At 41.6% G+C, this 15,563-nt stretch overlaps 1 protein-coding gene across 4 annotated transcripts in view; it reads right to left on the reverse strand.

Moving 5' to 3' along the window:
- Large1 (LARGE xylosyl- and glucuronyltransferase 1) overlaps positions 1-15,563 on the reverse strand; it is a 228,531-nt gene that overhangs the window by 20,459 nt on the left and 192,509 nt on the right. For all 4 annotated transcript variants that reach the window (XM_028788201.1, XM_028788202.1, XM_028788203.1 and 1 more), the window contains exons 9-10: positions 13,084-13,247; positions 1,179-1,457 (exon numbers count right to left, since the gene is read on the reverse strand). In XM_028788201.1, the coding sequence (XP_028644034.1) occupies positions 1,179-1,457; positions 13,084-13,247 (443 nt within the window). The remainder of the gene's footprint in view (positions 1-1,178; positions 1,458-13,083; positions 13,248-15,563) is intronic.

Genomic DNA, 15,563 nt, shown 5'->3' on the forward strand with positions numbered 1-15,563 from the left:
AAAAGAAAGAGAGGGAGAGGGAGAGGGAGAGGGAGAGGGAGAGGGAGAGGGAGAGGGAGAGGGAGAGAAGGGGAAAGATAGACAGAACTTGGGAGTTCATATAGCCTGTTTGGGATAGTTAGAAACCCCAGAGTAGTTAGGCAAGTTAGGGGCCTGCCAGACACTCCTCAACTCCTATGGCTATCATCTGTCTGAACTCAAGCCTCCTATTTTGTCTGTCCAAGCCATGGTGTAGCATAATGAAGGCCCACAAGTGGTTGAGACTTAGTATATGCATCCTAAAAAGAAAAGATCATCATCAACCATCCTTAGGGATATGTGGATCCTAGAAGGCACTATCTTAGACACCGAGGAAATCCATGCTGAGAAGTGACAACTGGAAAAGAACCCTTTAAAGATGTTGGACCATGTGATTTTACATTTCTCCCATGCGCAATTTTGAGTTGTGTGAATTCTGCAATATGTTTCAATTCATGCTGTTTATATTAATTGAACCACCCAGCCTTAAAGGGGTGTACTGCTTTCTACTCTGCTATGTGAGGAAAGATGGAAAAGGACACTGGATATTCCTAAGGATCTGTGGTTAGGTGTCCTGTATTGTGACTCCCCAGCTCCTCCCATACTAGGTATGTAAGATAGGCCAGCATCTTCTGGTCTTGTTCTGCAGTTGCTTGTTTGTAAAATGAAGACAATATGATTCTTGACAGGGGCTGTGAGAGGAGGAAACAAAATGAAATCTTTCCTGTCAATTATTTTCTGGCACATGCTTAAGTGCTTCAACACATGTTAGGCATCAATGTTATTTATGTTTGTTTTAAGGAACAGGCAATGGTCTTTTAGAATGATTATAGGAAGCCTGTCAACTGCAAAGTTGGAAAAGAGACAGAAGTTTTAAGCAAGAGAGATGTTTCAACAGCAAAATAATATGTCACTGTGGAAAACTGGGTTTAGTCTGTGCATGGGATAATAGAATTAAGTATGCACGTTCCAAACTTGTAGGCAGGGGCCATCACTGGACAGGTCCCTGTCCCCTTTTGGGTTGTAGTTTTTCTACCTATAAAAGGTAAGTGGAAGACTATACAATGATCCTGAGGGCTTTGAGGAACAGCTTTTCATGAACCTGTGTGGCTACCAGCCTGAAGAGTGGACAGAACAGCAAGGTCTCCTGGGTTCCTTACCTGAGGTACTCATAGAGCCCATACATAGGCAGGAAGTCAATGTCAGATAAGAACATGTAGGGTGTGCTGATATGCTTCATAGCCACGTTGCGCAGGAGATTGACAGGATAGAACTGACCCTCCTTGTACACGATGTGGTATCCCACATTCTGCCGGCTCATGAGCACCTCGGATCCCTGGGCATAGCGGAGGAACTGCTGGGCTTCTGCATCCGACAGGTAGAGGGCCAGACTGATGGGTCCCTCCCAGTGTTTACAGATGGCCTCCAGCATCTGTAGTCTGGAATAGAGGTGAAGAAAGTAGCATCAGCAGGCCATCTTCTAGCCCCTGTCTCTAATATCTCCTGGTCAATCAGCTACAAAATCAAACCTCTTAACTAAAAATGATTCATTTCCTCATCAGTAAAGCAGACACAGAACAAGTACCTTGTTGATTCTAGTCGTTGTATCCTTGCAACTGACTAACATCAACAGTCACACATACTCTAAGTCTCATATTCATCCTCAAAGGTACTATGGATTGGTTAGGTGTTACCCCAAAGGTTCATGTGACCGAAGCCAGGTCTTTGATGTGGTATTGCTGAGACCTTTAAAAGATGAGACTGAGGGGAAAGTAGCTCAGTCATTTGGGTTGCTACCCTTATTTAGATGAGGTGAGTGTTATTTCTCATGGGATCTCAGTTGATTTCCACCAGTATGGACTACTAAAAATAAATTGACACCCTTGGGTTCCTGTCTCAACAGAGATCTTGCCTTATTCTGGAAATCCAGTAACTTTTATTGAAGAGACAGGTGAAGATGGACACAAAGCAGCACACCTTTAATCCCAGCAGTCAGCAGGCAGAAGTCTGGTCTACATATTGAACACCAGAACAAAACACAGAGAGATACTATGTCTCAGAAAACCAGCTCCCACAAAGAAGAAGAAGGAAGTAAAGGAGGAAGAGAGGGAGAAGGAGGAAGAAAAGGAGGAAGAGGAGGAAGAGGAGGAGGAGGAAAAGAAGAAACAGAAGAAAAGGAAGAGGAGGAAGAAGGGTTTTCTTGATTACTTTTCTGTATGAAGCTGTTTCTCTCTTGGCTTCATTGTCACATTTTGACAGCCAAGGGACCCTTTGGTTCCCAACATTTACAAGCATTTCTGTTCGTATCACCAAATATTTTGTTCACCAGAGTCTGAATCAGTTGTTATGGTTTGGAGATACAGCTTGTAGTACTGTGACATAAATAGATTTCTTTTCTTTATAAGTACTTAGGTTCAGACATTTTGCCACAGTAACACAGAATAAATACTGTAAAAGAGGTGGGATGAATATGTGTGTGACTATAGTATAAGGGCTGAACTTTTCCAGCCCAAACTCCTGTTTTCTCTCAGCAAAGCCTTAAAACTCTTGCAAATCTCCTAAAGCACTCACCGCCTCCAGAAGCTTGGTCCCAAGGAACATTCAAATAAGCACTAAATGAAAAATAACCACAATTATTGCCAAAGTCTGGTGTGCCAACCACCTTCCAGAATTCTCACAGTACTACTATGCAACTTCCTGTTGAAGAAACTGCAGCTCTAGCTTGGATTTGTGAAAATTTTGACCCAATATTCATAGACAGATGCCTTAATGGGGTCTTGGAGTTGGTGAGAAAAGAACAAAATTAGTGTTTTGCAAAAGATACAGAAAAAAACATAAGGACAATAAAAACTCAATTGTATATGGGGTACCTTGGGTGGTACTATCTTCGATTTTCAGCATTTCCTGCTCTAGGACATCCTGACCATCTTTGCAAGGTAGAGCTGGGCCTGGTGGTTAAGCAGGCCTCTGTTCATGGCAAGAGAACTGCTGTATGTCTAGTCTGGACAACACAGTGAGTTCCAAGACAGCATGGGCTCCCTCAAAAATAAAAAAACACAACACCACCAGCAGCAGCAGCAGCAGCAACAAAACAAATTAAAACAGACCAAATAGAAACAAAAACACAGAACAAGTTTGCAGGGCTACTGCAAAGAGCTGAGGAGATAGGGGTGCTGAGTAAAATCCAGTGAAAGAACAAAAAGGTTTCTCCAGCAGGAATGAGGCAGTAAGAAGGTTTGGCAGTCAATCATGAAGATTCTATTTTAAAGACATCAGAAATATTTGGTGTATAAAGCCTGTGCTAATGACAGAGCAAAAGCTCATTTCAGTGCTTTTTTCCACCTCTACTCAGCAAGAGGTATCCACAGAAACAACAGTCTCCTCGCCAGAGTCCCTGCTTTATGGGGCAATTACCTAGAAATCGATGCTATGCCATGCATTTCCATGCTTCTAAACAAAAAGGAAACAGGTACACCTGCTTCTTTTCAATGGATTTTCTGTTACATGTCCATAGCTTTCTTACAATGATTCTGTCAGTTGGTACTACAATGATCTGCTGTTTCTTTCACTGGGGAGGATTAAGAGGCCCATGAGAGTAAAGTACCCTTGTGATTTCTGTCCTCTACTAACCATGGGCAATGAGATAATATTTAAGGGCTTCTGGATTGTATAACCCCACTGAACTTGTGGGTCAGTTTTATTGTAGGTTCCTGCTTTTGCCTAGTCCCTGAGGATCTCTCTTTGTGCATCTGTGGAATGGAGGGACTCTGAGCAGCCATGCATGCCATGAACAACCATTGGTATGAATCCTTTGGAACACGAAAGCAAACAGCAAGACTGACAGTCTCTTCTTGTTTAGACAGGGAGGCTGCTGAGGCATGGACAGCAGGAGGAGTATTTAACTGGAGAGAGGATGGCTAACTCTAAGCTCCACTAAGAATCTGGAATGAAAACACAGTCAAAGGTTCTCGGGACCAAGGTGCTGTTGATATGAAAAATAAGCTAAACTTTATAGAATGCTTTCAGAATTGCAGTGAGGAACTAGGAAAAAGAGTTACACTGCTCATTTCTGGTGGATTCCATCAGCCACAAACCCTTCAAACTCTTCTTCCACAGAGTTGACCATTCAGCAAGGATGCACAAACTGATAAACTGAGGTTGCCAGCAAGGAAAATGGTGGTATAAAATGTGATGCTGTAATGAACTTCTTAATTCCTGCTGCTAGATAGGTATCAGCCATATGGTAGCTGCTATCAGATTTGATATTCAAAGGGATTACAAAGGGAATTGATTTCTTAAAGCAAGCAGCCTTAAATTGGGAGGGTGGCTTTACACTTAAGTCTGTTTGATCAAAAGTCTAGAATCCAGGCTACCAGTCAATGGATATGTTAGGATCAGAACAAACACCTCTAATCCTTTCCCTCTCTTTGCCTGTCTCTGCAAATAAGAAAGCTGTGTTTGTTTCCTTTCTAACTGATGTGAAAAATGGCTAACAAGAAGAAACTTAAGGGACTCAGGGTTTATTTTGACTCTTTTTTTTTTTTTAAATGATACAGTGGTGGGAAAGTCATGGTGACAGGGCTGTGGGCAGTTGTTACATAATGTTTGCAGTCAGGAAGTGGAGACGAGAGATGAAATGGGGGTGGACTAGAAAACTTTAACTACTCACTCAAATGACCCATTTCCTCCAACAAGGCTCTACTTTGTAAAGCTTCCACAAGCTTCTAAAACAGCACCAATACCTAGGACCCAGTGTTTAGCCATCTGAAATGGGAGACATGTTACCTCCAAACCCCAACAAACATGTGTTTTAAAGCTGTCAAGTATTCTCTATTCCTTTCCCATTGTTGGCCCCTCTTTGGTTCTGTCACAAAGGCCCACCATTCTCTCATGGATATTGTTCTCCACAAATGTTTCTTAAGGAACATCGATCCCTATACCATTTCAAATGATATAAATCTCTATGCATCTTTTTGGACTCTGACCTGGAAAGATGGGGCAGTCAGACATTTTGGATTCTGGGCCAGAGCAACACATTTCAGGAGGCAAAGGTCAATTAAAAAATTATTGTAAGTTTGGGGAAAGTATTAAAGTTCTATACGTGTGTGTGTGTATGTGTGTGCGCGCGTGTGTGTATGGGACTGTATCATTTTTATGATGAAGGAGCTGAGTTTTAGAGAGGAAATATTTGCCAATGTGAGGATGAACCAACCCAGAAGATAGATCAAGAGACTTTAAGAAGTTTTGCCTCTCTGTTCTAAATTTTCCCCACTTCAGCACAGAACCACTCCTACTTTCTCCTGGAGAGAGTGAACAAAGGGTTCAGGATCAGAATCTTGTTATATTATTATATTTGATCTCTGAGGTATGAAGTATAGGTGAGCAACTAGTGATGGTATTTTGATGTCAGTGTACGTATAAATTCACTGAGAATGAGAATATCTTTGGCTAATTACAAAAGCTACCTAATTTTCCCTATCAACACTTCATGTTTGACACTCACATAATTCATGCCTAGTCATGTGACTTGGCATAGTTCATGAGACATTAGCAAAACTGAAGTTAGAAGCATTAAAAATTATTCAGGCACTTGGATTTGATCCTCAACACTCTAGGAACCCCATGACACCTCCTACCTTGTGAATAAGTCTACATTACCTAGCTTGCTAGTGAGCCACATACCCAAGTAGTCTGACCTATCATTAGAAGACTGTCTTAGTTAACAGCAGACATCTGAAGGGACCCATAGGCACCCAGCCCAAAAATTTGGGATAGTTTATTAAGCAGCAAAACAAAATGTGATTGGGTTTGCTAAAATAACTGTAGGAAGGTCATGGTAGAAAATTGGATACACAGCAGGTTCTCAGTATCTGAAAACTATAGTTTCCTCATTTCTGCCTCTCAAACAAACTTTCATACAACAAACGAATATTACTGTCAATGTTCCCAGGATGCTATACAGACACAGTTCTTCCATTTCTGGGCTTATGCAACAATAGTGGACAAGACAATAAACTAAACACATTGAGGGGAGTTCAGATGGAGCTGTGTGCTAATGATGCAAGGAGCAGGAACTCAGAAGACTCAAGAACAGAAACTCACTCAGAAAGGGCCAGGAGTAGTCATTCTGAGATGGTGAAACTAATGACTTGGAGCTATGCTCCTTCTACAAAACCTGTGTGTTCAAATCCTAACTCCCACAGTGATGGTCTTAGATGGAGGGAATTCTGGGAAATGATTGTGGCATAAGGGTGTGCCTGCTGTGACTAGGACTAATATTTTTAAAACAGAAACCTCAAACAACTCTCCTATAAGTAGGCTGTACCCATATTTGGGCATAATTAAATTATTTAATTTATGTAACTCTTCTTTGAAAAGTCTACACCCATCCACCAATCATTTTGCCTGAGTATCTCTCTTTCTTATATACACAAATCTGCATTAAAATATTTCTATTAATCATGCACTATTCTTTGAGAGGCCCCAGAAAGTTCCCTGGCTCCTTATACCATGTAAGGACCAAGTGAGAAGAAAATCCTTTAGAACCAGGAAGCAGTTCTCATAAGATCCTGAATCTGTCAAAACGTCAATCTTGTACTTCAAAACCTCTAGAACCATGGAAAGTGAGATTCTGTTATTTAGAAGTTCTTTGGAATATTCTAATATTCTATGTATGGTGGCACATGTCTTTAATCTCAGCACTCTAGAGGCAGAAACCTTGAATTCACAGAAATCTGCCTGTCTCTTGTCTCTGCATAACAAGTTCTAGAACAGCCAAAGCTACATTGTGAGACCTTGTTTCCATATTTAAAAGAAAGAAAGAAAGAAAGAAAGAAAGAAAGAAAGAAAGAAAGAGGTGAAGGAGGGAGAGAGAGACACACATATACATAGACATTTTTTTGAAACCCCATGGGATAGGTTTCCTAAGAGAGCAATCAGCTTAGCATAGCCAAATAAGGCATTAGACAAGTATGAATGCTGTGCGAAAATAAGTGACAGAGAGGGAAAGTTGTCATGGAGTTGACTATATAGATGCCTCATAGGGCCTCAATCTTAGGCAGCTGGGATACTATTCTATATAAGGAGAATCTTGGAGTTTAATGACATATGTCTCAAAGGTCATCGAGTTTGCCACAGGGAGAAGGAAAGACCTCCCACTGTCCAGACTGGGCTTGATGCTTTTAAACACAAATATCCTGAGGCCAACCTGGGCACTTTATCAGAGCACATTCCTGTCTCTACAGTTTTTCTGGTGGGTCTAGGTTGGGACTGAGGCTCTATATTTCTAGTTCTTTCTCTTCCATGTTTAGAAAGCAATCATGAGACCCACCAGTCCCATGGTGGTTACAATCATAGTAATTACTTCAACATTTTTGTCAAAGAGAAAAAAAAAACACCAAAAATGAAACAAACAAACAAACCAACAAAACAAAACAAAACAACAAAAATAAAAACAAGTGTCTGTCACTAACCAGATGTGTTATTGTGATGGTTTGTTTTTCATCAATTTGATACAGAAAGAGTCATCTGGGATGAGGGAATAGTCCATTGAGGAACTGCCTCTATCAGAATGGATGATAGGCAAGTCTGTGGGGGCACTTGTTTGACTAATGATTGATATGGAGGGCATAGTTCACTGTGGCAGTTGCCACTCCAGGGTCCTGGGTTGTGTAAGAAAGCTGAGCAAGCTGTGAGAAGCAAGCCAGGAAACAATGTTCCTCCATGGTCGTTGCTTCTGTTTCTGCCCTGAATTTCTTCAATGATTGATTGTGGTAGGGAAATAGAAGTCATACACCCCTCGCCCAACCTCTTTTATTTCTGCTAGTGGCCTTTGGTCACAGTGCCTATCACAGCAATAGAAAGTAAACTACCATTTTACTCAGTCTTCTCTATCCATTCCTATCCTCTGCCAGGATCCTAAAGAGCAGAAAAAGCTGCTGGTTCCATATTGGTGGCTGGTGACACACTTTCTAATTGTATTTCTGGAGGTAGAGTTACCAAGTCTGTTGGTTAGGTCCCCTAATTCACTGTGCCATTCACATAGAACCTACCTCTGAGTCAAAGGTTTATAAGCATACCGAAATATTTCTTAAATTAAAATTCAACCAAGGAGACACCATTCAGTATGCTGTGTCCTAACTAGATGTATATGGTGGAGTAGAGGTAAGTGGTTGGGTGTGGGGCTGCAAAGGGATGGTTTAGTCTCCCTGGTAGAGCACTGGGTTTGAGATAGCTGGAGATCCAACAGGGACATGGCCTGTGAGGGATAGCACTTATGTCCCCACGCTCCTGGATTCCAGACTCTTTCCACATGCGACTTACATCTCCATTAACCTGTGCCTTGCAGACTCTTTTGGCTCAAAGTAGCTTATCCCAGAGAGATTTTGTGTCACCATCCAGGTAGAGGGCGTGACTAACAGAGATTTCCATATTCATGAGTTACCTAAGGCAGGGGAGTGTAGCTAATTAAGTTATTTCCCCTCCCCAGTTCCTCTCCCCCCCACCTCCTTTAAGCCAGGTCCCCCTGGCTTTTTTTTGGGGGGGTTGGCACATCCAGATCCAACTATAATGCCATGAACAATAAACTTCTTAAATCCGCGGACTCCATGTGTCTTCTGGGGCCTGCTGCCACCAAAGCTTCCAGACCTTAGACCTTCTTGTGTATGTGGGACTTGCCAGTGTGGAGAGCCTCCTGGACTCCCCCACCCCCACCCCTGCGGGTCTCTTCAGTGAGGGCCCTGGGTTGCCCCCGCTCGAGTTTTTTCCCACAGCTGGGGAAATTTCTGCATTGGCTTTAATGTTGCATTATAATTTTTATTGCTTCTTGCTACATGCTTTTCTCATAGAATTTTACAATTTCTTATGTTCTTTGGATTCAGTTGGATTAGGCCATGTGCCTACCTTGCTAGCAGCTAGCATGATGGAACACAGCAGGTGAGTTGTTCTGGGGAGACAGAATACAATCCGAGGATCCCTAGCCCAGGTTGGGCTCTGGCCTGGCTGGAACTGCCAAAGTGTTACAGCTCTCTGAGGAGAAGCTAGGGTAGGGCAGGCCACCAGATCTCTTCTGCTACCATCACAGCCCCTGCACTGAAGGAATCAGTAGCAGAGACACAGAGGCAAGATGTGGCTGTAAGCAACAGCCCAGCCTGCTAGGTGAAGACCAATTCCAGTGATAAATACTTCATGAGAGAAAAATCTTTCCTAGAGTGTTACAGTTCAATAAGACAGGCACTCTCGAATCTTGGTGAAATAACTTGTACACTTTATTCCTTGTAGATGGGGACCTTATAAACATATTTTTTGGGTGGGGGTTAGAGTGGGATACAGGGGTAGGTGCTTACCATTGGCTCAGTATGAGACGTTAGGGTTGTTTTATTTGCATGGAAAAGAACTTCAGGTATTGTCCCTATGTGACTGTATGTCAAGGTCCTCCTAGTGGGGTGATGTGGTCACATCTTCCAGGACGAGTAGAGACTTGTTGGAAGCTAGTTCCACTTCTATCTTTCTCAATTATGAGATTAACCAGGGTTTTGAACCTGTTTCAACCTTACCAGTTTTTCTGTCTGGTAGCACTGTCCATTTGCCACACACTGTGGGGTGTTGTCTGGGGAGTAGTACTTGTCACCATGAATTAGAGGTTATCCTGTATATCCTAAGCTTGGGATGTGTGCAATTTGAAGAGAATGGCTCTGTGGCTAATGCAAGTGGGGCTGGAGCTTTTTATAAGGGCTGTGAGGCAAGGAGCTGCCTGGACCAGGCCAATGTGACACTCCTGTTGGTGGTAGATGTAAGAGCTTCATTTGGCCAATATTATTGTTGGTAACAGGTGTGTACAAAAACATGAATCTGCACTGTAAACCCAACACATTCTCCTGCTATCAGTTTGTAAATCCTAGGCAGTATGGGTGTGAACACACTCAGGAAAGGGTAACTAATATTTGCTTATACCACTATGTTTTCAAGCACTTTACATCCTCTTTTGGTATAAGAGCCAAACAATAATCAATGAAGCTGACTTGCCAGTATCATCACTATTTCACACAGTGAGGCTGAAAAGAGCCAAGTACTTGACTCAAATTCACATATCTAGGCAGTGGTACAGCTGGGCCTAGTACAGGTTTTGCTTTTCTCTCATTATTGTCTCTAAATGCCTACCATCCTGTCCTAGTTAGCTTCACCTGTTAATCTGACACAATGGAGAGTCACTTGAGGGATTCTAAATTGAGGAATTGCCTAGATCAGATAGGTATATGGTCATTTCTCTGAGATATTCTACTTTGCTAGTGATTGATATGAGATGGCCCAGCGGACTGTGGGTGGCACTCTCCCTAGACAGGAGTTCCTGGGCTATATATTAAAGCTGAGTGTGAGTATGTCAGTAAGACAGTGAGGAAAATGCAGTATTCATCCTTGGTTTCTGCTTTTAAATTCTCCCAACTTTCCTCAATGATGAGCTGTGACCTGGAAACAAAGCAAAATAAATCTAGCCCTCCCTAAATTGCTTTTGATCAGTATGTTTTATCACAGCAGCAGAAAAACAAACACAAAGCCATAATTTTAAAGCAGGGTATTCAGATCTAGCCAATGGTTTCTGGATGGCAAATATGTCACAAGGGCTTCCGCAGGTTCTCTCATTTAACTCTAACCATTATTTTAACGTCATTTAATAGGAGAAAACAGAAATATAAGATACTGAATGAAATGCCAAACTCATTAGTTGGAGAAAGGAGCAGACAAGATTTGAGGTTAAGTTCTTTGTCCTTAGGCCTAGTGCCTTCTACACAACATAGCATACATATTAGAATTCTGGTCACTCATGTTGGTACTAGTTCATGAGATTTTGTATGGACATCAGTACAAAGTACTGGGCCTGTGTACTCTCATGATTATTTTAACCTCAGGGGTAATTATATTTATTATTCCCAGGTAACAGATATGGAAACTGGGACTTAGTGGGGCAAGATTACTTGTCTAAAAAAGTCAAACTAAAGAAAGTCAGAGCCACTGATAAGAGTCTGCCTCCAAGGGTCACATCTCGTGCATAACAATACTAGTAGTGTGTGTGTGTGTGTGTGTGTGTGTGTGTGTGTGTGTGTGTGTCAGAGGTAAATTTGAGTGTATTCCTCAAGGTTTCTCTCAATCTTATTTTTAAGAAAGGCACCCACGTCCACTAGTTACACTCAATAAGGGTCATTCCCAGACAGCCATGGCATGCAAATTCCCACTCATTCTTGGCTTCCTTGGATAGTACTCTGTGAGTTTATGTCTGGGGTCTTGCTCCTTCAAGTTTTGCACATTCTTCATCCACCCATGACTAATAACAGTGGTCTTTATGGAACACTGATTGCACTCCTACTACTGCCCTTTGTACACAGATTCATTCCACTCTTAGAGCAATCCCAAGGCATCTTCATTCATAGCACAGAGAGGAATGTCAGGTAGCTCAATAGACAATCAATATAATGGCCTATTGAAATGAAACAGCATGGCCCAGGACACTCACTGTGTAAAGGCACCCAGTGTGGGGGCTTGTGTAACTAAAAAAGGAAGCTGCTCAGTCAGTATGAGAGTCAGCAATGTAACATGATTAGGTAGAGGAAAGCTGCTTATCTCTGGGACAGTGACCTTGGAGATTCAAATCCATTCACCTTCTATAGCCACTGAGGCTTGCAAAATTAGAAATAAGAGATAGAGAGATGGATGGCTCAGCAATTAAGAATATGTACTATGCTTGCAAGGACCTGAGTATGGTTCCTAGTGCCCATATCAGGCAGCTCATAATTATCCTTAATTCAGCTCCAGAAGATCCAATGTCCTCTCCTGGCCTCTGTGGGAACTTCACTCAACAAATACTGTGGCTACATATAATTTACTCAAGTCAGGTTCGATAAAATACAAATCATGCCTCCCACCATGGGCCCTTTGGACTCACTAGTTCATCTGTCTGGAAAAATCTTAGAAACTAGTTTTCTTCCTTTCCTTCTAGGTCTCTACAGATAATGTTCCCTTCTCAGAAAGACTTCCTACAATGACATTATCTATACAAGATCCCAGACTTGATTGGTATTATCTATCCCAGTACCTTCAAAGCCCTTTGCTGTAGTTATAATTTTATTAAGTTGTCTGTGTATGTCTACATTCCCGATCCTGGGTTACATACTGCAAGCTTAAAACAATGTCTAGGCAAAGATTCTGTCTTGGATAGTTTGCTATGGAACCTGGGTATGAATTTATTTCAAAAGCTCCCCACTGTGACTCAATTTGTCTCTTGTCATATTGAGAGCCAGCCTACCAGACAGTAATTAAGAAAAGGCTACCCTAATAGCAGTGCCACTGGGAAACATCCATGAAAGACTGTTACAAAAGAACACATATGAGGAGAAAAAATGGTTATTTTACTATGGCCACTGCGGTGGTTTGATAAGAATGGCAACACCTATAAGGTCATATATTTGAGTGCTTAGACATCAGACAGTGGAACTGTTTGAAAATGATTTAAACAAGGAGATGTGGCCTTGTTAGAGTAGGTGTGGCCTTTTTGAAGGAATTGTGTTGTAAGGAGGTAGGGTGGGAGTGGGGAGTTGAGGTTTCAAAAGCCCATACCTAGCCCAGTACCTCTCTCATTCTACCTTCCTGCCTGCAGATCAAGATGTAAGCTCTGTCTTATGCATACACTCCTGTCACCATGCTTCCTACCAAGATGATCATGGAGTTAATCCTCTGAAATTGTAAGCAAGCCTCCACTTAAATGCTTTCTTTCTAAAGAGTTGCTTTGATTATAGTATCTATTCACAGCAATAGAATAGTAACTAAGACAGCCACTAAGGCTCCAGTGTGCAGCCTCTTCTGTAGGATTTTACTCCTAATGAGCCAATCCTCAAGCAACACCAGCAACTAAAAGAGGATACCTCTGCTGTGCAGCACTGGGGATGGGACTAAGATCAACCTCAAGTGCACTTGAATATTCTAAGCCTAGGAGACCATCTCTCATCCTCGGTTGTTCCATGGGGTAAAGAGCATCAATTATGAAGACCATGTGGTGGGTAAGGTCATAGGCTGTACCTGTCCATGGAGAGCTGAGCAACAAGGGTAACGTCTGTATTGTCAGCAGAAGGCTCGAACTCGTAGTGCAGGAAGTACAGGTGGGTTCTGTGGACAGTGAAGCGCTCTCGCCGGAACTCATAACACAAGTCATCCTCATCCAGCTCAGACAGCTGCTTCTGAAGCTGCAAAGGAAGAAAAAGGCTTGGGGATAGGAAGCAAGGCACCAAAGGGCTCAGAAGCCTGCCTGCTATAGTCTCTTTCCCGTGCTGGTGGTTCAACAGAAAAGACTACCATTTTGTTTCCTCGCAATTTACTCTAACTTCAAGAGGTGATCACAAAGGCTTCAGTTTTTCACATATGAGAGATGAGTCTTCTTGTGGCCAAGAGACACACAAGTAATGCTAGCTGACAATGCAGGGCCATGCAAATCCTTACAAACAAAATACAGTGTTTTCCTGGGTAAAACAGTCAAATGGCTTGGTGTTAATTAACACAAGGAAGATACTTGTAGATGAAGAAATCTCAAAAGGGAAGGGCTTCTGAGTGATCTGATGGTTTTCCCTTGCTGGAACTACACACTTCAACCTTTGGGTCAGGTTTAAGAAAGAAGAACCAAGTAAATATATTTATTAACACAAAATTTTTTCCTTTTTTTTTTTTTAGCCTAAATTTAGCCAGGACAACTTCTCTCTTACCTTTTTTAACTCTCTGAAAGTGTGTCCTCATTAATAAAAAAGCATCTTTAGTTCTACTTCCCTTTCCTACTGACCAATGAAAAGCTTCTAACAAGTAGCTAAAACTTTGCATAGCTACAAGTTCCCAACCTTGTAGCTACCTTGTAAACTACCTTGTAGTTTACCTTGGGGTAAACTCCAAAGTGCCACTAACATGCAAATGATGCTGTCTACTTAACAGATGAACAGTTGAAATCTCAAGGGACTTAGAAAAAGAGTATCTATAACCTGGAAAAACATTAGCTATAGTGATGGAAAGGGCTTGGTAAATATGAGTGGGGGTGGGGTAAGTGTCTTGGAAAAAGACCCACGAGCTTCTGGGTAATGGGAATGACCCACATCATCATTGTGGCATGTGATTTTTACCTGAGTGCAAGCATTTGTGACTGCTCTGCAAGCTACAGCTATGGACAGAGAAGAGTTAGTACGTGGAGTTGATATTTCAATAAAATTAAATTAAAAATAAAATTCCCCAAGGGTCATTAAACTGGCTGTGATTTTTGTCCTGTCATATCAATCTCATCCATCTATCTATCTATCTATCTATCTATCTATCTATCTATCTATCTCTATATCTTTTATCTATATATATAAAATTATATATATATATATATAATAGGTTTCTGGACTCATTAACCTGTCTGAAATTAATAATCAGGATTTCAAAAACTGCATGTTTGGGCTAGAGATATGGCTCAGAGGTTAAGAGCATTGACTGCTCTTCCAGAGGTCCTGAGTTTGATTTGCAGCAACCATATGGTGGCTTACAACCATCACTAATGGGATCTGATGTCCTCTTCTGGTGTATCTTACTCTTATATGGCAAGATATCAGTGACCAAATAGAAGTATGTATAGGGGATTCATTTTACATGTGTTGGGGAAAAGAATTATCAAGTTAATGGCTCTACAATTTAGTCAATCATAGAAAGAACCCCCAAACTTTGGACACTCAGAGCACTGTGAAAGGTATAAAAGTCAGTGTGAATGACCATGATAAGAAAGGGAGTGCCCATCAAGGACTGGCCATACAACTAGCAAGGTGTGGCTTTCCTAGTAGGGAGGATTGAGTTTTAGTTTTGGAGTGTGCATGCCCTCTTTTATGAACTTGATGGTATCAGTGGTATATGCCTCATCTGAATCCCACATATGTAAACTAAAACACATTTGCCTGTGAGACTCCAACTTACCTAGATACCAAGTGAGTGTTAGTATTAAATTACCTTTACCTTGCCATGGGATGCACAAACACTGATATTGTAGAGCGCCTGCTCAGTGCTGTTTTTTGAGTACCAAACTAATGTTTCCAGATGCACTGCCTCACTTTTTGAAATCCCTCAGTGCACATCTCTTATTCAAAGAAGAAAAATCATGGCTCCTCCTTCAGACCTCCAGCCCTGGGAACATTTCACACCATATAATTACTTCTTCCCCAGAATGGATGTGAGCTTTAAAAGAAATGGCAGACAACATAATGTGCCTTAAATAAAGAAGGCCATTTTCAAAAAGGTACATATAAAAAGATCCCAATACAGCAAAAACAAACAACTGAAATCCACCAGGAAATCAGTTGAGGGAAACGTTACAAGGTTAACAAAGGTTTTGCTGTGAGTGGTGGATTCATAGATAAATTTTATTGCTTCTGTATACCTTCCTGTAGTTAGCAAACTCTGCATTTTCCCCAAATGAGCTAATGTATGTAAGGGTGCTCTGCAAAGTGTAAAGTGTTCCACAGACTTAAGCAATGCTTTTATGATGATTGGAT

Source organism: Grammomys surdaster, unplaced genomic scaffold, assembly GCF_004785775.1.
Source record: "Grammomys surdaster isolate TR1022 unplaced genomic scaffold, NIH_TR_1.0 125707, whole genome shotgun sequence".
Classification (NCBI taxonomy): domain Eukaryota; kingdom Metazoa; phylum Chordata; class Mammalia; order Rodentia; family Muridae; genus Grammomys; species Grammomys surdaster.